This window comes from Benincasa hispida, unplaced genomic scaffold, assembly GCF_027475165.1.
Source record: "Benincasa hispida cultivar pf3 unplaced genomic scaffold, pf3_genome.v1.1 HicScf968, whole genome shotgun sequence".
Taxonomy (NCBI): Eukaryota; Viridiplantae; Streptophyta; class Magnoliopsida; order Cucurbitales; family Cucurbitaceae; genus Benincasa; species Benincasa hispida.
The window spans coordinates 86,852-111,847 of record NW_028327117.1 but is presented as its reverse complement, the minus strand read 5'-3'; the positions used below and the strand labels follow the sequence as shown (position 1 = coordinate 111,847).

Here is a 24,996-nt window from a genome sequence, read left to right as displayed (position 1 = left end):
TTAAACTTTTTTGCAGAGTTACTTTTCAAAAGGTTTTGTACCATGGGTTAATGATTAGGTATTTTTGTGTAACTGTGTTTTATTATAATTCAAGTTTGATTAAAAAAAAAGTCTCTTTTAAATTTTCGAATGAAACATTGATTGTTATGATTGTGAGTTCTAAAATTATTGTATTTTTTTTAATGCTAATAAAATCTTTGTTTGTTTGATTTTTTTTTTTTTTAATTTTTAACCTTAACAAAATCTTAGTTCTTTTTATTTTTAAAGATTAACAAAATCTTAGTTCTTTTCAGTTGTAAATTTAATATTTTTTGAATTACTGCATAATTGTTATATGATAATGGTATTTTGGTCATTTAAAAATTCTCGAATAATAATTTAAAAAATCATTTTACGATTTTCTAATTTTGATTTTTTTTTTTTTTTTTTGCTATTTTTCAAAATGAATCTTCAAAATTTACTATTTCTTTTGTTGACCCAAATTTGAATTCCTTTTCTTTACCATCCATCACTTGATATAGTTTTTGATGTACTAAAGAAAAATAACATATATCCCTAAACTTTTTATGTGTTAGTCTAAAATTTGTAGTTATATTAGTCAAAAGACTCAAAACCATAAGTTAATAATTGTATTAGTTTAGACCTTTCATAATTTAGCATAATCTTCGCTCCAAACACATCCTGATTGTTACATACTAAAGATCAAGAGACAAAATTGTTACTTTTCATAAATATTCACAATTAAGAATATTTATTTTAACTTTTATGAGTGTGAATGCTTTGAGTTGTTAGATTTTAAGGTTTCTATTTTTATCGATGTCACTTCTGGAAATCTGATTAAACATATTCTATTATAGTATGATGTTGTGTTCTGCATGTGACATCTGAATATCATGAAATCAACATTCTTATCATATCTTTCAGTGACGTACTAGAGATGTAATTTATGTGATTTTTGACTTGTTTAGAAGGTCAATTATGAAAATATCATATCATTATTGTCGATGGAAGTAATACATATGATCAACTATTTATGATATATTTCAATATTAATAAACATAGTAAGGATAATACATAGATAATCGTTAATTTTTTTTCTTAATAATTATTAAATTTTGTTTCATACCATTATTTTCTCTTTCAAATAAAGTAAAACATCATCAATCCACAGATTTAATAAATATATATTTATATATATGATAATTTTAAATTATCCATATTATTATTTAAAAAGAATATTCCTCAAATTCTTTTGAAGAATAAGCTAAAAGAAGAATAATTAAATCCAAAATATTACAACTCTCACTGTTTCACGTCTCACCGGTTTCCAGAAATGCATGCATGACAGACCACGTGGAAGATTTTTAAATCTATACATATGTGCGTGAGGCTAGCTATTCAAGAAAAATGTGAAATCATGTTGTCTATAATCCATTTTTGAGAAATTTTCATTTTACATCCCTTAAATTATACCTATTTAAATCTTGAATTTTATAAATTTACCGATTAATCGTGTCTTTTTAGATTTGATTTAAAAAATATTGTAAGAATTATATAATTTTTTTTTAAAAAATTATCTTTTAAATTATTATAAGTGAATCAATTATTTAACTCTTTATTAAAATTACATTTGAAAATTGTCGATGCATCATTCTTATACGTGTGTAGACTTTTCGAGATGTTGAATTAATAAAATAGATGATTAAACTTGATGCATGGACACTTTTCAAAAGAAGTTTTAGATGAGAGTCTAAATTGATTTGTTTATGAAAGTTTAGGAGTTTAGTTGATAAAATTATATGTATCACACGATATTTGCCTAGAAAGAACGTAATGAAGGGTGTAAAATTGATATATCTACGAAAGTTTAGGATTTAAATTGATATAATTTTTGTTTAGAGTTTAATTTAGTGTTTTCTTTTCTAATTTAAAAAGAAAAATTGGTTTTTGTTTGGCATGCAATAAATAAATATGATATAGTTTGTTTTAATAATTATCATTGATTTTTAAAAGTTAGACAATTTAACAAATTTTATTATGGCATTCCATCTCAGAGAGTTTGCACCAATGGTACTTATTCAACCTAAATTCTTTTTATAAAAAAAATATGTTTTGTGAAGATTTGAAACGTCTCCTTCATTATTCTTTAAATGAACAACTACACGTGAAAAGTTGACTCCCATAGGTAAAGTGTAACACATAAATTTACTATAAATATAAAGGCAATATGTATAGGTAAAGAGTTTCTCCTAATAACATTTTTTTTCATATATAGGATAAATTTATAAATGTAATATATGAATGGATATTAACACGACACTAATGAATCAATATATCTTCTAGGCATAACAAACTTTGAGACCCATTCATTATAACAAAAAATAAAATATAAAGTTTCTAACTCAACAAAAATTTATCTCAAACATTATTTTAGCTTTCTCAAACTTCATCATAAAAACAAATAAGTGAGGAAAAAGGTCTTAAAACGTGCTTTAACACCTAATGAAAATTATTTTTTTCTTAAATAATAAACACTTTAAAAAAAAAAAATTCAAATCATTCTAATTCTTTAACTCTTTGATTTGATTATGGGTCTTAACAAATTGATCATATTCATTCATATGTATTTTCATAATCTATTGACTTTGCCCTACTTTTTATTATTTATTTATTTCCTCTAATTTAGTTGTTTCTTACATGCATGTATTTCCTCTCATTCTCAATACCCTTTACCCTTTTCAACCATAACAATTTTTTAAGAACTATTTACTATTTTTCAAAATTTGGCTTAGTTTTTTTTAAAAAGAAAATTATTTCAAATAGTAAAATTGTTGAAAATATTTACAAGATGGAACAAAATTTTAGAACTATCAATGGTAGACGCTGATAGATACGGATAGAAATATATCAGTGTCTATCATTGATAGATCTAAAATTTGCTATATTTTGTAAACATTTTTATTTATTTTTCTATATTAGAAAATAACCATTTTTGAAATTAAAAAAAAAAAGAAGAAATCAATGGGTAGAAAAGTGTTTATTAAATTTAATTTTAAAAATCGAAAATTTTAAATTAAATTGGTAGGTCTTAATATTTTTTCTTTTCTTTTCTTTTCTTTTTTATTATTTTTTTTTTTACTTTTTAGATTTTGAAAATCAAATCTTAAGAATACTACTTTCATTTATTTCTTTTTTAAAATTGGCTTAGTTTTTTTTTTCTTTTTGAAGTTAAATAACAAAACAAAGAAATTAATATATAGAAGAATGTTTACTAAGCTTAACTGTAAAAAATGAAAGATCCAAAATCAAATTGGTATAAAAAATTTTATTTATTTATTTATTGAATTCTTAGATTTTGAAAATCAAATGAAATGCTACTTCCACTTATTTCTTTCTTTAATTTTGTTATCTACTTTAAAATAAAAAAAATAAAAGTTTATTTCTTTTTTAAAAAAATTGTTTCAGAAAGTTGACTATGAATCCGTATATTTTATAAGATAGATGAAAATCATCGTAAAGAAATTAGAGAAAGTTGACTTAGGCGACTTAGTCTTAATCCTGGGTATATTATGAACTCTTGTTCACGAGGAATTTTCCTCTGATTTGCGTGGGTGAAGGTGGCCAATTCGCTGACCCAATATGCCTACTATTTTGGGGATAATAAAACAGAGTGGGGAGTTGGGAACATAATAGTACAAGATAGAATTCACTCCTTCCCTCTTTGAGGGTAAGTAGATGAGTGTTCCCTCAAGTAGTGTCTCTAGAACTTGAACAAAGGACTCTACCCTCTCATTGACACACCCAAGCTTAAAACGGTAATTTGACCTAGTTGGAGTTACAAACACACGTAAAGGACTACTTGCTAGAATTGGTACTATATTCATGGACACAGAAATATATCTTGCTAGTATTAGTCTATATCCATGGACATAGAAATATATCTATAATGAGAAGACTGCAGCTGTGGGTCTTTAGTGAAGTGTTGATGAATTCTCTCTGTGCAATAAATGCTGACCTTTGCAAATGAGGGGATCTTCTAATAGAGCTCCTTGATGGGCTTCATGGGCTTGGGCCTGGCCTTGATTGGCCATGGGTCTAACTTTTGGACATAATTTAATTGGACTTCAGCCTGGTCTTTAGGCCCAATTAACTGGGCATAGGCCTATTTTTGCATTTTAGGCCCATCTTAAGCCCATATTTGGGTGCCCAACGTCCAAATTATAACGTCAAATTGGTCGAAATTAATTTTACTCAATCAACGTCTGCGACGAAAACACAGAATTTGTCCTCAATTTTAATTTGAGACACATGCCAACTCTTAATTGGTCACAAATTTGACGATTTCGGAATTTTGTCATTTCACACGAATATGATGTAAGCAAAATGTCAAAAACCCCTAATTTTGAAAAATAAGACATACAATCGTATTTTCACTTCAATTTTAGGTCATCCATCCATCGGACCTTAAAATCATAGAGTTCGAAAATCCAAAGATTAAGAAAATAACTTAGACCAATATATATATATAGGGGTGTGTGTGTGTGTGTGTTTAAACATTAAAATAAAGAATTCATAAAGTAAAACTTGTAACATTTATATCCCCATGGTTTAATCACGACCCTAGTGTTGTAACAAGACAAACAATACCCAATGAAAGGGACAATTAATTTGTTTTTACCATAGTGGGCCCACCATTTGTAACTGAATTAGAAAAAAACAACATTAGCTTTGTTCAAATACTCTTCTCTTTTGTGAATTTTATGCTCTCTAATCTTATCTTCAATTTCCAACACATCCTTATCTTCTCTTTCTTTGCTTTTTTATTTTTTTATTTTACCCTTTTCGTTAGACAATGGTAGGGTCTAGATTATCCATAATCGATTTTAAAAATGGTAATTGATGTTTTATCTACATAATTATATTAAAATTAATAGACCATTTTTTTAAATCTATTTTCAATAGATTCACTTTCTCCCAACTATCGGCAAGTTTATATTTGGTGACAAATTAGGAATATTTTCTAATGAATACGTTTGGAAGAAATTTTAGAATGTTCGAAATTACGTATGTTTTAAAATAGTGATTGTTTGGTAATGGTGTATATAGGTAAAGCCCACAGTTATTTAGACCTCGTTCGATAAGTATTTAATTTTTTAAAAGTTAGACTCGTTTTCTTCAAATTTCTCTATCATAGTTTTAGTTTTTTCCAACAACAACAAAATATTTGAATTGTTAACAAAATTATTTTAAAAAATATATATTTCTGTTTTAATTTTTAAAATTTGACTTGATTTCTTAAAACAATACTAAAAAGTAAATAAAGCAAACAAAGAAATCAATGAATAAAAGTAGTTCTGTAAGTTTAATTCTTAAAAATCAAAATTTAACATAAAATGTAAATAGTTATCATTTGCCTTAATAATTTCTAGTCAATGAAGATTGATTTTTCGGTCAAGTGATTGACCAAGAAGAACGTGAAAAAAATACTAATTTCTTAGATTTTTTTTTGGGAGTGATGTGAAGATTATAAAACCAATTTTAAAACTAAATGCCAATAATTCAAAATCACATTTGATTACTTTTTAAGATGAAAACATTAAAATGACTCATCACAAAAAATAATTTTATAAAATCATTTAAATAATTATAATATGTGGAGTGGAGGACTCTAATCTTCAACTCTAAAATTTAAAAAAAAAAAAAATAGAATTTTTATGCTGTTGAGTCATGTTCACCAGACTCATTTTTCTTCTATTTCAAAAATTTATCTCAAAGATGATTTTAACTTTCTCAAACTTCATCATAAAAACAAATAAATGAGGAAAAAAAAAGTCTTAAAACATGCTTTTACACCTAATAAAAATTATTTTTTCTTAAACATTAAACACTTTTAAAACAAATAATTCAAATCATTCTAATTCTTTAACTCCTTGATTTGATTATGGGTCTTAACAAACCGATCATATTCATTCATATGCATTTTCATAATCTATTGACTTTACCCTATTTTTTATTATTTATTTATTTCCTCTAATTTAGTTGTTTCTTACATGCATATATTTTCTCTCATTCTCAATACCCTTTACCCTTTTAAACCTTAACAAATTTTTAAAAATCATTTATTATTTTTAAAAAATTGGCTTAGCTTTTTTTTAAAAGAAAATTATTTCAAATTGTAAAATTTTTGAAAGTATTTACGAGATGGAACAAAATTGCTGATAGATACTAGTTGACATTTATCAGTGTCTATCAGTGACATTGATAGATTACATTGATAGACGAATCTATCAATGTCACTGATAGACACAGATAGAAGTCTATCAGCATCTATCATTGATAGTTCTAAAATTTTTCTATATTTTGTAAATATTTTAATTTATTTTTATATATTTGAAAACAACCATTTTTAAATTTAAATAACAAAAAAAAAAAAATCAATGGGTAGAAAAGTATTTATTAAATTTAAATTTTTTAAAAAATTATAAATTAAATTGGTAGGTCTTAATCTTTTTTCTTTTTCTAATTGGCTTTTTTTTTTTTTTTTTGAAGTTAAATAACAAAACAAAGAAATTAATATGTAGAAGAATGTTTACTAATCTTAATTGTAAAAAATGAAAGATCCAAAATCAAATTGGTATGAAAAAAGGGTTTTAGTTATTTATTTATTTATTGAATTCTTAGATTTTGAAAATCAAATGAAACGCTACTTCCACTTATTTCTTTCTTTGTTTTTGTTATCTACTTTAAAATCAAAAAAAGAAAAGAAATTAGGGAAATCATCGTATATTTTATAAGATAGATGAAAATCATCGTAAAGAAATTAGGGAAAGTTGACCTAGGCGACTTAGTCTTAATCCCGAGTATATTATGAACTCCTTTTTGTGAGGGATTGTCATTTGATTTACATGGGTGAGGGTGGCCAGTTCGCTGACCCAATATGCCTATCATTTTGGGATGAGACCGAGTGGGGAGTTGGGAACATAATAATACAAGATGTAATTCACTTATTACCTCTTTGAGATTAAGTAGATGAGTGTTCCCTCAAGTGGTGTCTCCAGGACTTGAACAAAGGGCCATACCCTCTCATTGACTCGAAAAGGATTTCTATTTATTGGTTGGATCATAAACATGTTGTTCATTAGAGGAGCACGGGTACTTAAGGAGTCAGAGGTAACCCAAGGGTAAAATAGTAATTTGACCCATTTGGAGTTACGAACATGCTGCTTGCTGGAGTGTAGCTGTAGGTCTTTATTGAGTGTTGATGAATTATCTCTGGCTCTCGAAATGTAGAAATGCTGACCTTTGCAAATGAGGGAGCTTCTCAATTTATAGAGCTCCCTAATGGGCTTCATGGGTTTGGGCGTAACCTTTGGGCCTAATTTCATGGGTTTGGGCAAAAGTTGTGTAGCCTATATAATTAAACACTTTTAGAGAAATCACTAAATCTACCAAACCTTACTTGAAAAAAAAAAAAGAAGAAAGAAATAGAATAAAAATTCATACCCTACAAAGTTATGAAAAAAATGAACTTTAAACAATTTATTTTCGTAATAAAAATTTATATTTTTGTCAGTCAACATTCGAATTTTGATTAGTGAATGTTAAAATGAGTTGTCAAAAGGAAATCCTAGAATAGTAAGGGTAGTTATATAACAATTAACCCAAAATTAAATATTACTTTATCATTCTTAGTTGTCATTTTGACTAAAAAAAAACTTTATTATTATTTATTATGCCAAAAATATATATTTATATACTATATTAGGTGTGAAATGAGAATTACGGTTACATAAGCAGTTTGCATTGATATTTGAGATAGTTTGCATTGGTATTTTAGACAATTGGTTGATGAACGTTGCTTTTTTCTTTCCTTTGTTTTTATGTGAAACAATTATTATTTTTTTAAAATTTTTTTATAATCTATTATTACATTTTCTTTTTCTCTTATATATATATATATATATGATAATTTCAAATTACCCATATTATTATTTAAAAATAATATTCCTCAAATTCTTTTGAAAAATAAGCCAAAAGAAGAATAATTAAATCCAAAATGTTACAATACAACTCTCACAATCTCACCGGTTTTCGGAATTGCATGCACGACAGACCACGTGGAAGATTTTTAAATCTATACATATGTGTGTGAGGCAAGCTATTCAAGAAACATGTGAGATCATGTTGTCTTTAATCCATTTTTCAGAAATTTTCATTTTACATCCCTTAAATTATACCTATTTAAATCTTTAATTTTCATAAATTTACTAAAAATATAAAGGCAAAATGTATAGGTAAAGAGTTTCTCCTAATAACATTTTTTTCATATATAGGATAGATTTATAAATATAATATATGAATGGATATTAACAATGACACTAATGAATCGGTATATTATCTCAGCATAATAAACTTTGAGACCCATAAAGTTTCTAACTCAACAAAATTGACATAATTTAATTTATTTTGCTATAATTTATTTTATATATATATATATATATAATTTCAACCAAAATGTCAAAATCTCACCTTTTAGATGTTGAATATTAAAAAAAAAAAAAAAAACCAAAGAATTTTTTTTATATTTATATCAACTAAAATTTATAAAAATACAAAATAATCAATCATGAGAAGCCACAAAAACTGTCATGTTCAAATATGATATTCATATGCTAATAATAATAATAATAATAATAATAATAATAAAAAGAACATATGCTTAATTATATGCTAAAACTACAAATACATTATTTTTTTAATTATATATTATTTGATAAAATAAATCTATTTTAACCCTAGCGAATTAATTTGTAGAAATTCCTAATCCTATAGTATTGTATTCTATAGCTAGTTTCGCCATATATTGATTTATTTACAATATATTTGATAACTTTCTATTGACAATAATGTTTTCACCATTTTATAATACATAAAAAGAAAAAAAAAAGTTATGAGACCAACTAATTTGATATGCTTATGAAGTGTTATTTGGTTTCTTTTACAATGTTCATGATTTTTTTTTTTTATCGGAAATTAAGCATTTAAATAGAGAGTTTTCATGGAAAAAAAATCCAAAACATTTTCATTTAATTTTTTTATTAACAAAACTGAATGACCAACAATTCTTTGCGGAGAACACGATTTCCATAATTTTTTCACAAGAAATCTATTGAAGTAAACGAAAACTTTCGTGGAATGAAGAATAAATTAGAGAATGGAGACAAAACTAGAGAAACTTATCATTGCCTCCACCTCATCCCACGAACATCTGTTAAACATGTAAATAGCTCACCTAGTTAGGACACCTACTATTGGTCAAGAAGCCAATGTTTTGAATCTTTTCACCTCTACATGGTGTTGAGTGAATATCATTCAACAATATCAAATACACTTATTTATTAAAAAAAAAAAAAAAAGATAAATTATACTTTTTATTTTTTGAGCTATTTTAGTTTATATAGCATTTTGTTCACTTTCCATCTGAAAATGGAAAGGAGAAGTTATATATTTGTATGTGTATATATATATGTATGTATGTGTATGTGTGTATATGTATGTATGTCTGTATAGGTGTGTGTATATGTGTGTGTGTGTGTGTATGGATGTATGTATGTGTGTGTACTTGAACAAATAAAGACAAATGAGGCCAAAAAAATATATAAAAAAATTAAAATAAAGGTTAAAATGTCAAGTTGGAAAACTTCTGGACCAAAATACTATTAAACTCAAATTATTAATTTTAAAAAATAAAATATAAATTGATTTTTTTTTTTGTGGGTGTAGATTTATACAAAGTAAACAAGTAAACAAGATAAAAAAAAATAAAAAAAAGAAAAAAAAAAAAAGAAAGAAGAAGAAACAAAAACTAAGGGTGGAAAATGGAGGAGAATTTAGAGTTGTGGCTGGTTTAGAAAAGACATTTATTGCTATTAAATGTTTGGTGTTAGAATCATATCTGAACCTATTAAAGTAAAACCATAGTTTGTTTCACTGCTTTAAATTAGTATGTCTTAATCTTTATTAGTTTTTGCATTGATATTTGAGACAATTGGTTGAACTGTTGCTTTTTTCTTTTCTTTGTTTTTATGTGAAAAAATTATCATTATTTTAAAATCTTTTTTTCTTTTTCTCTTTTTCTTTTGTTCTTGTTGCCATTAATCTTTTATAATTTTAAGGCTATGAGTACCAAAGGTTAAAAATATCTTCTCTTCTTTAGTGATGAAATGTATCGAGATTTGTAATATGATTTCTTTCCTTTCGTGAGTTTGGAGGCAAGGTTTTATCTCAATTAAACGATAGTGAATTTTATGAAAGTAATAATTTAATTGCTAAATATTAGTGGGTAATGAACTTAAGGGTAATTGTTTTAAATGGTAAAACTCTTGAAAATATTTTTAGTATAACAAAATATTACTGTCTATCAGTGATAGATCGCGATAGACATATATCAATGGACGACAGATCACGATGGACATCAATCTCGCAGTCTATCATTGATAGATAGTAACGTTTTGTTATATTTATAAATAAGTTGGTTCATTTTCCTTTATTTGAAAACACCTCATGATTTTGTCTCTATATTTTTAGTTTTATAATAATTTGGTACTTGTATTTTGAAATTTGTAATGATGTCATCTGTATCTTGAACAATCGTTATGTATTTAAAAGTGCATAGACTAAGGGGCGTTTGGGGCAAAGAGTTGATTATTATAGTTCTAGGTTATTATAGTTAAGTTATAATAGTTTGTGTTTGGGGTATAGATTATATTAGTTTGGGTTATAATTTTATGTGTTTGAAGTGTAAACTATTTTAATTTGAGAAGGAAATAATAAACACTGTAGCAATGAATAAAAAGATATAAATGTTAAATAGTAAAAGCCATAACAAATAGTAAATACTATAGCAAATGAGGGTTTAGAAATAATGTTGACTGTAATTAATTGGGGAATACAAAATAGTATTTACTTTAGTAGTTATTATAATCTTAGGATAGTCTTCGCCCCAAACCCACCATAAATTGTTACATACTAAAGATCAAGAGACTAAATTTTTAATTTCCATAAATATTCATGATTAAGAATATTTGTTTTAACTTTTAAGAGTGTGAATGCTTTGAGTTGTTAGCTTTTCGGGTTACTATTTTTATCGATGTCACTCCTGGTGATCTAATTAAACATATTCTATGATGTCGTGTTCTGCATGTGACATCTGAATATCATGAAATCAATGTTCTTATCGTATCTTTTGAAACCGACGCACTAGATATGTAACTTACGTCATTTTTGACTTGTTTAGAAGGTCAATTATTAAAATATCATACCATTATTGTCAATGAAAGTATTACATATGATCAACTATTTATCAATATTAATAAACATAGAAGGATAATATACAGATAATCATTAATTTTCTCTTAATAATTATTAAATTGTTATCTCTTTCAAATAAAGTAAAACAACATGACGGGATGGTCCTCGTCGGGGCCATTGACGACGGCAAAGGCGAAAACGCTGCAGAGAGTGGTGAGTTCACTTACTTTCTTTAACAATCCGATCCTTCGTTTCTTGAAACTGGCTTTTCTTGCATTATCGCTTGCAATCCAAACCAACTTCACTTTCTTCCTCGTCATCGAGGCTCTCTCTGTCTTTCTTGTTCTTCTTGTTCTTTCTAGACTCTGATTTTAAGGTGCAACAATGGAGTTTATTTATAAGCCTTGGGGTTAAACTTTTTATTTTTATTTTTCTTTTTCTAAGTTTTTTTATTCTCTTGGTAAACGAATTACTAGGGGCATTTTTGTCCTTTAGTAACCAGTGGTAATTAAAGATGAAAAATACCCCACTGCATCCTGCATTCCACTTATATTTCTGTAGCCACCCAATAGTCCAATCATAGTTTACCATATGATTAGAAAAGTTGTATCAGTATGAAAATTACTCAGATATATCTCGGTCTATATCTATCTTTGTGCATCCACCAAATTATCTTATCATAATTTGTTACGTGATAAATTCTTTTTCTATCTTTATTTAAATATTTTAATTTTTATTGTGTGTGATGAAAGTGAGATGCATAGAAATAGGATACATCCAAATATTAATCACCAAGTATTGCTCATTATGTTTTATTTCATGGAAAGTCATATTTAGGTTCAATGGATTGCATTTATCCTATTTCAAAATTTCAAAATCACATAACAAAAAAAATCAAAAATGTATTTTGGGAAAAAAAGTTTGTCACATCACAAACCGATGAACTATACAAAAATGTATACATCCTAAACCACATCCTTTTTATTAGTCTTACTTCACCATAGAAAATAAATAATTCAATATAGATATATGAGTAATATTTGAGTGCAGCCACAAGACTATACTCATCTCCATACACACGTTGATACTCGAGTGAGCTTTACAAAAATGAGTACATCACGGGATGCACCCAAGTTTGTATATATGTATATATGAGAAGAGTTGATCTTGTGACAAACTATGTTTTTTTTTTTTTTGACAATATGTGGGGTAGGGGAGTCGAATCTCTCACTTTGAGGATAATAATACAAACACTATGCCAGTTGAAGCTATGTTCATTTTGGCAAATTATAGTCAGACGATAAAGTGAGCTACACAAAGTTGGCTATGGATGCAAATTTTTCTTAAGGATGGATGAAAAGTACTGTAAAAAGATTAGGAGAAAACAAACACAATTTTCAAAGCCCAAAATCCAAAACAAACTAATTATTAACCAAAACCTAAATTTCATGTTTAATTATAAGCAAAATTTGTGTAGCCTATATAATTAAACTCCTTTAGAGAAATCATTAAATCTACCAAACCTTACTTGAAAAAAAAAAGAAAAAGAAAAAGAAATAGAATATATCACAAAAGCTATACAAAATTCAAACCCTACAAAGTTATAAAAAAAAAAAATTTAAACAATTTATTTTCGAAATAAAAATTCATATTTTTGTCAGTCAACATTGGAATTGTGATTGGTGAATGAAGATGAGTTGTCAAAAGGAAAATCTGGAATAGTAGGGCTAGTTATATAGCAATTAACCCAAAATTAAATAGTACTATATCATTATGAGTTGTCATTTTGACTAAAAACGAACTTTATTATTATTTATTATGCCAAAAATATATATTTATATATTATATTAGGTGTGAAATGGGAATTATGGTTAAGTTTGCATTGATATTTGAGACAATTGGTTGAACTATTGAAATATCTTCTCTTCTTTAGTGATGAAATGTATCGAGATTTGTAATATGATTTCTTTCCTTTCGTGAGTTTGGAGGCAAGGTTTTATCTCAATTAATCGATAGTGAATTTTATGAAAGTAATAATTTAATTGCTAAATATTAGTGGGTAATGTATTTAAGGGTAATTGTTTTAAATGGTAAAACTCTTGAAAATATTTTTAGTATAACAAAATATTATTGTCTATCAGTGATAGATCGCGATAGACATCTATCAATGGACGACAGATCACGATGGACATCAATCTCGTGATCTATCATTGATAGATAGTAACGAGTTGTTATATTTGTAAATAAGTTGGTTCATTTTCCTTTATTTGAAAACACCTCATGATTTTGTCTCTATATTTTTTGTTTTATAATAATTTAGTACTTGTATTTTGAAATTTGTAATGATGTCATCTGTATCTTGAACAATCGTTATGTATTTAAAAGTGTATAGACTAAGGGGCGTTTGGGGCAAAGAGTTGATTATTATAGTCCTAGGTTATTATAGTTAAGTTATAGTAGTTTGTGTTTGGGGTATAGATTATATTAGCTTGATTTATAATAGTATGTGTTTGAAGTGTAAACTATTTTAATTTGTGAAGGAAATAGTAAACACTGTAGCAATGAATAAAAAGATATGAATGTGAAATAGTAAAAGCCATAATAAATAGTAAATACTATAGAAAATGAGGGTTTAGAAATAATATTGACTGTAACTAATTAGGAAATACAAAATAGTATTTACTTTAGTAGTTATTATAATCTTAGGATAGTCTTCGCCCCAAACACACCATAAATTGTTACATACTAAAGATCAAGAGACTAAATTTTTACTTTCCATAAATATTCATGATTAAGAATATTTGTTTTAACTTTTAAGAGTGTGAATGCTTTGAGTTGTTAGTTTTTAGGGTTACTATTTTTATCGATGTCACTCCTGGAAATCTGATTAAACATATTCTATTAAAGTATGATGTCGTGTTCTGCATGTGACATCTGAATATCATGAAATCAATGTTCTTATCGTATCTTTTGAAACCGATGCACTAGATATGTAACTTACGTCATTTTTGACTTGTTTAGAAGGTCAATTATTAAAATATCATATCATTATTGTCAATGAAAGTATTACATATGATCAACTATTTATCAATATTAATAAAGATTGTAAGGATAATATACAGATAATCATTAATTTTTTCTTAATAATTATTAAATTGTTTTCTCTTTCAAATAAAGTAAAACAACATCAATCTACAGATTTAATATATATATTTATATATATGATAATTTCAAATTATCCATAATATTATTTAAAAAGAATATTCCTCAAATACTTTTGAAGAATAAGCCAAAATAAGAATAATTAAATCCAAAATATTACAATACAACTCTCACAGTTTCACGTCTCACCAGTTTCCGGAATTGCATGCATGATAGGCCACGTGGAAGATTTTTAAATCTATACATATGTGTGTAGGGCTATTCATGAAACATGTGAGATCATGTTGTCTTTAATCTATTTTGGAGAAATTTTCATTTTAAATTATACCTATTTAAATCTTGAACTTTCATAAATTTATCGATTAATCATATTTTTTAAGATTTGTTTTGAAAAATATTGTAAAAATTATATAATTCCGTTTTAAATTTATCTTCTAAATTATTATAAGTGAATCAATTATTTAGACCCTTTATTAAGATTACATTTGAAAATTGTGGATGCATTTTATTCTTATAGGTGTATAGGCTTTTCGAGATTTTGAATTAATAAAATAGATGATTAAACTTGATGCATGGACACTCTTCAAAAGAAGTTTTAGTTGAGAGTCTAAATTGATTTGTTTATGCATGGACACTCTTCAAAAGACTGATTTGTTCTCATCGTTTTAAAATTTTGTTTCTGACCAACTTTTAAGCAAAATTTCAATTTTATTATTTATAGATTAAGATTTATTTTGTATATTTAGTATATTCCTTATGCAGTGAATATCTATATCCTAAAACTTTAAATTGGTTAGTGCAATGCTATCATTTTTTTCTTTACATAATAGCACATATTTCTCCTATATTTAAAAAATAATCTTATATTTTTTCTTTGAAGAAATTTAGAGCAAAGAATATATAAATTTAAGTTTTCAGCATATATGATATAACATCTAAGAGGCGTTTGGGACAATAAACTAGTTATTATAGTTGTAGATTGTTATAGTTGGATTATGATAGTTTGTCTTTGGGTATAGATTATTTTAGTTTAGGTTATAATAGTATGTGTCTGAGATGTAAACTATTTTAGTTTGAGAAGGAAATAGTAAATACTGTAGCAAATGATAAAAAAAATGATGAATGTAAAATAATAAAAGTTGTAGTAAATAGTAAATACTGTAGCAAATACGGGTTTTGAAATAGTTTTGATTGTAGTTAATTGGAGGTTTTGAATTAGTTTTCTTGTAACAAGAGGTGGTTATTATATTTTCATGATAACCCTTGTCCTAAATGCTTCCTAAATAATTATAAAAAATATAAATTTTGAAAATAGGTCTATTTAATTTAGGCATTATTATCCATCACGACAATTTACTATTATTTATCCAAAAAATTTAACATACTTTTTCATGTTCAAAATTAAAATTGAACAAATACTACTATTTTCTTCATTTTACAATTGTGTTTTAGAACTACAATCACGAGAAATTATTTTAGAAGCTACAACTCCAAACTAAGCCTCAATATCTCTCTCTCTATATTTTTTATTTTGTAATAAATTAGGTCTCATTTGGTAATCGTTTTGTTTTTTGGTTTTGGTTTTTTGACAATTAACATATTTCATCTTAATTTCTTACAACCATTTGCATCTTTCTCAAGTACAAAAATTGATTTTTTAGCAGAATTCTAAAAAGAAAAACAAGCTTTTAAAACTATTATTTTAATTTTCAAAATTCGGCTTGATTTTTGAAAACACAAGTAAAAAGTAGATAACAAATTAAAAAGTTAGAGGTGGAAGAACTATAGGCTTAATTTTTTTTTAAAAAAAAACTAAATGATTATCAAATGAGGTCTTAGTCATCAATTTTATTATGTAACAATTTAGTATATGTATTTTAACATTTGTCATAATGTAGTCTCTGCCTTGTACAATTGTTAAAAATTTGAAAGTGTATATGGACTAAATTGTTGCAAAAATAAAAAATATAAAAATAAGTGTTTGTTATATATTAAAATCAAAAGAGACTAATACTTCATTTGGTAACCATTTTATTTTTTATTTTTAAAAATTAAGCCTAATTCTTCGTAATTTCTTTTCTACAATTGTTTGCATATTTCTTAGGTAAATAGTTGAATTCTTAGTCAAATTAAAAAAAAATAAAAATGATTTTTTTTAGTTTTCAAAACTTGGCTTGATTTTTAAAAATATTAGTAAAAAGTAAAAAACAAAGGGAAAAAAAATTATAGGCTTAATTTTAGAAAATCAAATAGTTACTAAACAGGACCTAAATTGTTAAAAGTTAATGACTAAAAATGTTTTTTCAACCTTTATGTTTTTAAGTTTAGTTGGTTTATGTCGTTGCTTTTTAGGGTTACTATTTTTATTGATGTCACATGTGAAGACTCTAACCTGACATATTCTATAATAATATGATGTCTCGTTGTGCACGCGTCATTTGAATACCACAAAAACAATGATCTTATCATGACATTCAAAACCAACGTACTAGATACGTAAGTTACGTCATTTTTGACTTGTTTACATTTTCAATTATTGAAATACCATATCGTTCGTTATCAATCAAACGTAATACATAATTGTAATTATTAATAATATATTTTAATATTAATAGACATAGTAAAAATAACACATGGCTAACCAACAAATATTCTCAAATAATTACTAAATTTTGTTTCGTATCATTATTGTCTCTCTTTACTCCCAAAACAAGACGAGATATACCTCAAAATGAGATTAATTTAAAATATCAGTCATTCTCATTTTTTAATAATATGTTTATAAGATTTCAAATATGTTCTATGGTTCAAATACCCATTATTATTCCTAAAAAAAATATACCCATTATTATTTAAAAAGAATATTCCTTAAATTCCAAGAATAAGCCAAAAGAGAATAATTATCCAAAATATTGCCACCCTCATGTACTCACGTTTCACCATCTTCTATAATTGCATGCATGCGAGACCATTGTGGGAGTTACAATAATAATAAAAAAAACATTTATAATTTTATTAAAATAAACCTAGTTCATGCATTCGAAGCCGTTCTATTCTTCCATTCCAAATATTATAAAAAAATTGCGAGAGATCGAAAATCGAATTTTCGAATTCACTAAATAAGTATATATCAATAATATATGAAAAATCAGATATTTAAATTCTTATAAAAAGAGACAATTTAAACTTCACTCAATTAACTTAGAGATAGAGAAAATTGGAGTAACCCTCAAATTCCTCCATTATTTAGAACTTAATTAAGAAGAAGCAATCATGGAGTAAATTTGTTTTGCCATTCCTTACTTAGAAGATCATCTTCAACGTCTTCACCTTCATTATTCTGATTCTCATTTCCATTTCCATGTTGAATTTCATTTCCATTTCCATTTCCATTGCTGCAGCTTATTTCACTTTCAAACAATCCATGAAGCAACATCTCTACATCATCATTCACATCAATCCTTACACCACCACTGTCGCCGTAGTAGCAGGCATCGGAGTACAGACTCCCCATAGGGTCTCCACCATTGACGTCACCACCGATTCCAAAACCCGCTTGGTGAGTGAAATCCATATGACTAACAGTAGCCTCAACACCAACGCCATTAATGTCGTTCACAAGCTTCTCAATCTCACACATTCCAGAATTGTCATTTACCCCAAAATTCCACTCCGATAACAAAATGTTCTCATCGCCATCTACTTCAACAATAATCGTTTCCGTTCCGCCTAATTCGCTGATTCCCACCACCAAATTTTCTCCATTCATCAAATCGCCCATATTCACTTCTGATTCAACAAACCTTAACTCCCCTGCCATATTGCTACTACTTCCCCCAATTTTATCATTCGAATTCATCAACATATCAATAAACCATTGATCCATCAAATTCCTTCCATTATCAACAAGATCCATCTCATTGCTCCCTATTTCAAGCAGATGAGAGTTAGAAGGAACAAATTCAGTAGGAGGAGGAGGAAGACGATGAACCTGTTGATGATACTCGATTCGTTTTTGGCAGTCTCTTATTCTCTCTCCGACCATCCAGAACAATGCGAGCAATTCCCCATTGATGAGTTGGGAAATATGATGACCTTGATGCAATTGATGCATCAGAAGATCAAGTTCGAGTTCTTGATTCTTCTTGACGAGTTTCTTTAGCATATCATGAGCTTTGGTGGTGCATTCCTTGAGATATGTCTCTTGATTCGTCATTTTCTTCTGGCGTTCGACTTCCGGAAGGCTGAGAAAGCGATGGTAGAGGTGTTGAGTGACGGAGAGAGATGGCCAGATGACAGGATGGTCCTCGTCGGGGCCATTGACGACGGCAAAGGCGAAAACGCCGCAGAGAGTGGTGAGTTCACTTACTTTCTTTAACAATCCGAGCCTTCGTTTCTTGAAACTGGCTTTTCTTGCATTATCGCTTGCAATCCAAACCAACTTCACTTTCTTCCTCGTCATCGAGGCTCTCTCTGTCTTTCTTGTTCTTCTTGTTCTTTCTGGACTCTGATTTTAAGGTGCAACAATGGAGTTTATTTATAAGCCTTGGGGTTAAACTTTTTATTTTTATTTTTCTTTTTCTAAGTTTTTTTATTCTCTTGGTAAACGAATTACTAGGGGCATTTTTGTCCTTTAGTAACTAGTGGTAATTAAAGATGAAAAATACCCCACTGCATCCTGCATTCCACCTATCTTTCTGACCCAATAGTCCAATCACAATTTACCATATGATTAGAAAAGTTGTATCAGTAAAAAATTACTCAGATATATCTGGGTCTATATCTATCTTTGTGCATCCACCAAATTATCTTATCATAATTTGTTAAGTGCTAAATTCTTTTTATATCTTTATTTAAATATTTTAATTCTTATTGTGTGCGATGAAAGTGAAATGCATAGAAATAGGATACATCCAAATATTAATCACCAAGTATTGCTCATTATGTTTTATTTCATGGAAAGTCATATTTAGGTTCAATGGATTGCATTTATCCTATTTCATCATTCCAAAATCACATAACAAAAAAAAAAAAATCAAAAATATATATTTGGAAAAAAAGTTTGTCACATCACAAACCGATGAACTAAACAAAAATGTATACATTCTAAACCACATCCTTTTTATTATTCTTACTTCACCATAGAAAATAAATAATTCAATTATATGAGTAATATTTGAGTGTAGCCACAACACTATACTTATCTCCATGCACACGTTGATACTCGAGTGAGTTTTACAAAAATGAGTACAACACGGGATGCATCCAAGTTTGTATATATGTATATATGAGAAGAGTTGATCGTGTGACAAACTAAGATTTTTTTTTTTTGACAATATGTGGGGTAGGGGAGTTGAATCTCTCACTTTGAGGATAATAATACAAACACTATGCCAGTTGAAGCTATGTTCATTTTGGCAAACTATAGTTGGATGATAGAGTGAGCTACACAAAGTTGGCTATGAATGTAAATTTTTCTTTAGGATAGATGAAAATTACAGTAAAAATATTAGGAGAAAACAAACTAAAGTTTATCGATGTTACTTTTCATAAATATTCAAACATTTATAAAATTGTTACTTTTCATAAATATTCACGATTAAGAATATTTATTTTAACTTTTAAGAGTGTGAATGCTTTGAGTTGTTAGATTTTAAGGTTTCTGTTTTTATCGATGTCACTTCTGGAAATCTGATTAAACATATTCTATTATAGTATGATGTCGTGTTCTGCATGTGACATCTGAATATCATGAAATCAACATTCTTATCGTATCTTTCAGAACTGACGTACTAGATATGTAATTTATGTCATTTTTGACTTGTTTAGAAGGTCAATTATGAAAATATCATATCATTATTGTCGATGGAAGTAATACATATGATCAACTATTTATGATATATTTCAATATTAATAAACATAGTAAGGATAATACATAGATAATCGTTAATTTTTTTTCTTAATAATTATTAAATTTTGTTTCATACCATTATTTTCTTTTTCAAATAAAGTAAAACATCATCCATCCACAGATTTAATAAATATATATTTATATATATGATAATTTCAAATTATCCATATTATTATTTAAAAAGAATATTCCTCAAATTCTTTTGAAAAATAAGCCAAAAGAAGAATAATTAAATCCAAAATATTACAACTCTCACAGTCTCACATCTCACCGGTTTCCGAAAATGCATGCATGACAGACCACGTGGAAGATTTTTAAATCTATACATATGTGCGTGAGGCTAGCTATTCAAGAAAAATGTGAAATCATGTTGTCTATAATCCATTTTTGAGAAATTTTCATTTTACATCCCTTAAATTAGACCTATTTAAATCTTGAATTTTATAAATTTACCGATTAATCGTCTCTTTTTAGATTTGATTTAAAAAATATTGTAAGAATTATATAATTTTTTTAAAAATATTTATCTTTTAAATTATTATAAGTGAATCAATTATTTAACTCTTTATTAAGATTACATTTGAAAATTGTCGATGCATCATTCTTATACGTGTGTAGACTTTTCGAGATGTTGAATTAATAAAATAGATGATTAAACTTGATGCATGGACACTTTTCAAAAGAAGTTTTAGATGAGAGTCTAAATTGATTTGTTTATGAAAGTTTAGGAGTTTAGTTGATAAAATTATATGTATCACACGATATTTACCTAGAAAGAACGTAATGAAGGGTGTAAAATTGATATATCTACGAAAGTTTAGGATTTAAATTGATATAATTTTTGTTTAGAGTTTAATTTAGTGTTTTCTTTTCTAATTTAAAAAGAAAAATTGGTTTTTGTTTGGCATGCAATAAATAAATATGATATAGTTTGTTTTAATAATTATCATTGATTTTTAAGAGTTAGACAATTTAACAAATTTTATTATGGCATTCCATCTCAGAGAGTTTGCACCAATGGTACTTATTCGACCTAAATTCTTTTTATAAAAAAAATATGTTTTGTGAAGATTTGAAACGTCTCCTTCATTATTCTTTAAATGAACAACTACACGTGAAAAGTTGACTCCCATAGGTAAAGTGTAACACATAAATTTACTAAAAATATAAAGGCAATATGTATAGGTAAAGAGTTTCTCCTAATAACATTTTTTTTCATATATAGGATAAATTTATAAATGTAATATATGAATGGATATTAACACGACACTAATGAATCAATATATCTTCTAGGCATAACAAACTTTGAGACCCATTCATTATAACAAAAAATAAAATATAAAGTTTCTAACTCAACAAAAAATTTTCTCAAACATTATTTTAGCTTTCTCAAACTTCATCATAAAAACAAATAAGTGAGGTAAAAAGTCTAAAAACATGCTTTAACACCTAATGAAAATTATTTTTTTCTTAAATAATAAACACTTTAAAAAAAAAATTCAAATCATTCTAATTCTTTAACTCCTTGATTTGATTATGAGTCTTAACAATTTGATCATATTCATTCATATGTATTTTCATAATCTATTGACTTTGCCCTACTTTTTATTATTTATTTATTTCCTCTAATTTAGTTGTTTCTTACATGCATGTATTTCCTCTCATTCTCAATACCCTATACCTTTTTCAACCATAACAAATTTTTAAAAAACCATTTATTATATTTCAAAATTTGGCTTAGTTTTGTTTTTTTTTAAAAGAAAATTATTTCAAATAGTAAAATTGTTGAAAATATTTACAAGATGGAACAAAATTTTAGAACTATTAATGGTAGACGCTGATAGATACTGATAGAAATATATCAGTGTCTATCATTGATAGATCTAAAATTTGCTATATTTTGTAAACATTTTTATTTATTTTTCTATATTCGAAAATAACCATTTTTTAAATTAAAAAAAAAAAGAAATCAATGGGTAGAAAAGTGTTTATTAAATTTAATTTTAAAAATCGAAAATTATAAATTAAATTGGTAGGTCTTAATATTTTTTCTTTTCTTTTCTTTTCTTTTCTTTTTTTTTTTTTTTTACTTTTTAGATTTTGAAAATCAAATCTTAAGAATACTACTTTCATTTATTTCTTTTTTAAAATTGGCTTAGTTTTTTTTTTCTTTTTGAAGTTAAATAACAAAACAAAGAAATTAATATATAGAAGAATGTTTACTAAGCTTAACTGTAAAAAATGAAAGATCCAAAATCAAATTGGTATAAAAAAAAAAAAGGTTTTATTTATTTATTGAATTCTTAGATTTTGAAAATCAAATGAAATGCTACTTCCACTTATTTCTTTCTTTAATTTTGTTATCTACTTTAAAATCAAAAAAATAAAAGTTTATTTCTTTTTTAAAAAAATTGTTTCAGAAAGTTGACTATGAATCCGTATATTTTATAAGATAGATGAAAATCATCGTAAAGAAATTAGAGAAAGTTGACTTAGGCGACTTAGTCTTAATCCTGAGTATATTATGAACTCTTGTTCACGAGAAATTTTCCTTTGATTTGCATGGGTGAAGGTGGCCAATTCGCTGACCCAATATGCCTACTATTTTGGGGATAAAAAACAGAGTGGGGAGTTGGGAACATAATAGTACAAGATAGAATTCACTCCTTCCCTCTTTGAGGGTAAGTAGATGAGTGTTCCCTCAAGTGGTGTCTCTAGAACTTGAACAAAGGACTCTACCCTCTCATTGACACACCGAAGGTTAAACCGGTAATTTGACCTAGTTGGAGTTACAAACACACGTAAAGGACTACTTGCTAGAATTGGTACTATATTCATGGACACAGAAATATATCTTGCTAGTATTAGTCTATATCCATGGACATAGAAATATATCTATAATGAGAAGACTGCAGCTGTGGGTCTTTAGTGAAGTGTTGATGAATTCTCTCTGTGTAATAAATGCTGACCTTTGCAAATGAGAGGATCTTCTAATAGAGCTCCTTGATGGGCTTCATGGGCTTGGGCCTGGCCTTGATTGGCCATGGGTCTGACTTTTGGACGTAATTTAATTGGACTTAAGCCTAGTCTTTAGGCCCAATTAACTGGGCTTAGGCCTATTTTTGCATTTTAGGCCCATCTTAAGCCCATATTTGGGTGCCCAACGTCCAAATTATAACGTCAAATTGGTCGAAATTAATTTTACTCAATCAACGTCTGTGACAAAAACACAGAATTTGTCCTCAATTTTAATTTGAGACACATGCCAACTCTTAATTGGTCACAAATTTGACGATTTCGGAATTTTGTCATTTCACACGAATATGATGTAAGCAAAATGTCAAAAACCCCTAATTTTGAAAAATAAGACATACGATCGTATTTTAACTTCAATTTTAGGACATCCATCCATCGAACCTTAAAATCATAGAGTTCGAAAATCCAAAGATTAAGAAAATAACTTAGACCAATATATATATGTGTGTGTGTGTGTGTTTAAACATTAAAATAAAGAATTCATAAAGTTAAACTTGTAACATTTATATCCCCATGGTTTAATCACAACCCTAGTGTTGTAACAATACGAATAATACCCAATGAAAGGGACAATTAATTTGTTTCCACCATAGTGGGCCCACCATTTGTAACTGAATCAGAAAAAAATATTAGCTTTGTTCAAATACTCTTCTCTTTTGTGAATTTTATGCTCTCTAATCTTATCTTCAACTTCCAACCCATCCTTATCTTCTCTTTCTTTGCTTTTTTATTTTTTTATTTTACCCTTTTCGTTAGACAATGGTAGGGTCTAGATTATCCATAATCGATTTTAAAAATGGTAATTGATGTTTTATCTACATAATTATATTAAAATTAATAGACCATTTTTTTAAATATATTTTCAATAGATTCACTTTCTCCCAACTATTGGCAAGTTTATATTTGGTGACAAATTAGGAATATTTTCTAATGAATACGTTTGGAAGAAATTTTAGATTGTTCGAAATTATGTATGTTTTAAAATAGTGATTGTTTGGTAATGGTGTATATAGGTAAAGCCCACAGTTATTTAGACCTCGTTCGATAACTATTTAATTTTTTAAAAGTTAGACTCGTTTTCTTCAAATTTCTTTATCATAGTTTTAGTTTTTTCCAACAACAACAAAATATTTGAATTTTTAACAAAATTATTTTAAAAAATATATATTTCTTTTTTAATTTTTAAAATTTGACTTGATTTCTTAAAACAATACTAAAAAGTAAATAAAGCAAACAAAGAAATCAATGAATAAAAGTAGTTCTGTAAGTTTAATTCTTAAAAATCAAAATTTAACATAAAATGTAAATGGTTATCATTTGCCTTAATAATTTCTAGTCAATGAAGATTGATTTTTTGGTCAAGTGATTGACCAAGAAGAACGTGAAAAAAATACTAATTTCTTAGATTTTTTTTTGGGAGTGATGTGAAGATTATAAAACCAATTTTAAAACTAAATGTCAATAATTCAAAATCACATTTGATTACTTTTTAAGATGAAAACATTAAAATGACTCATCACAAAAAATAATTTTATAAAATCATTTAAATAATTATAATGTGTGGAGTGGAGGACTCT

The 24,996-nt window shown here is 26.8% G+C and overlaps 1 protein-coding gene across 1 annotated transcript; it reads right to left on the bottom strand.

The window, feature by feature from the left end:
* Positions 1-17,743: 17,743 nt before the first annotated feature.
* LOC150029733 (uncharacterized) lies at positions 17,744-18,934 on the bottom strand. Its single transcript, XM_090310412.1, has one exon. The coding sequence runs from the start codon at positions 18,932-18,934 to the stop codon at positions 17,744-17,746; it is 1,191 nt and encodes a 396-aa protein (XP_090166538.1).
* Between the last annotated feature and the right edge of the window lie 6,062 nt (positions 18,935-24,996).

What these genes read in the sequence shown, in the direction of transcription:
- LOC150029733 (XM_090310412.1), bottom strand. Translation starts at nt 18,934, where the DNA reads ATGACGAGGAAGAAAGTGAAGTTGGTTTGGATTGCAAGCGATAATGCA.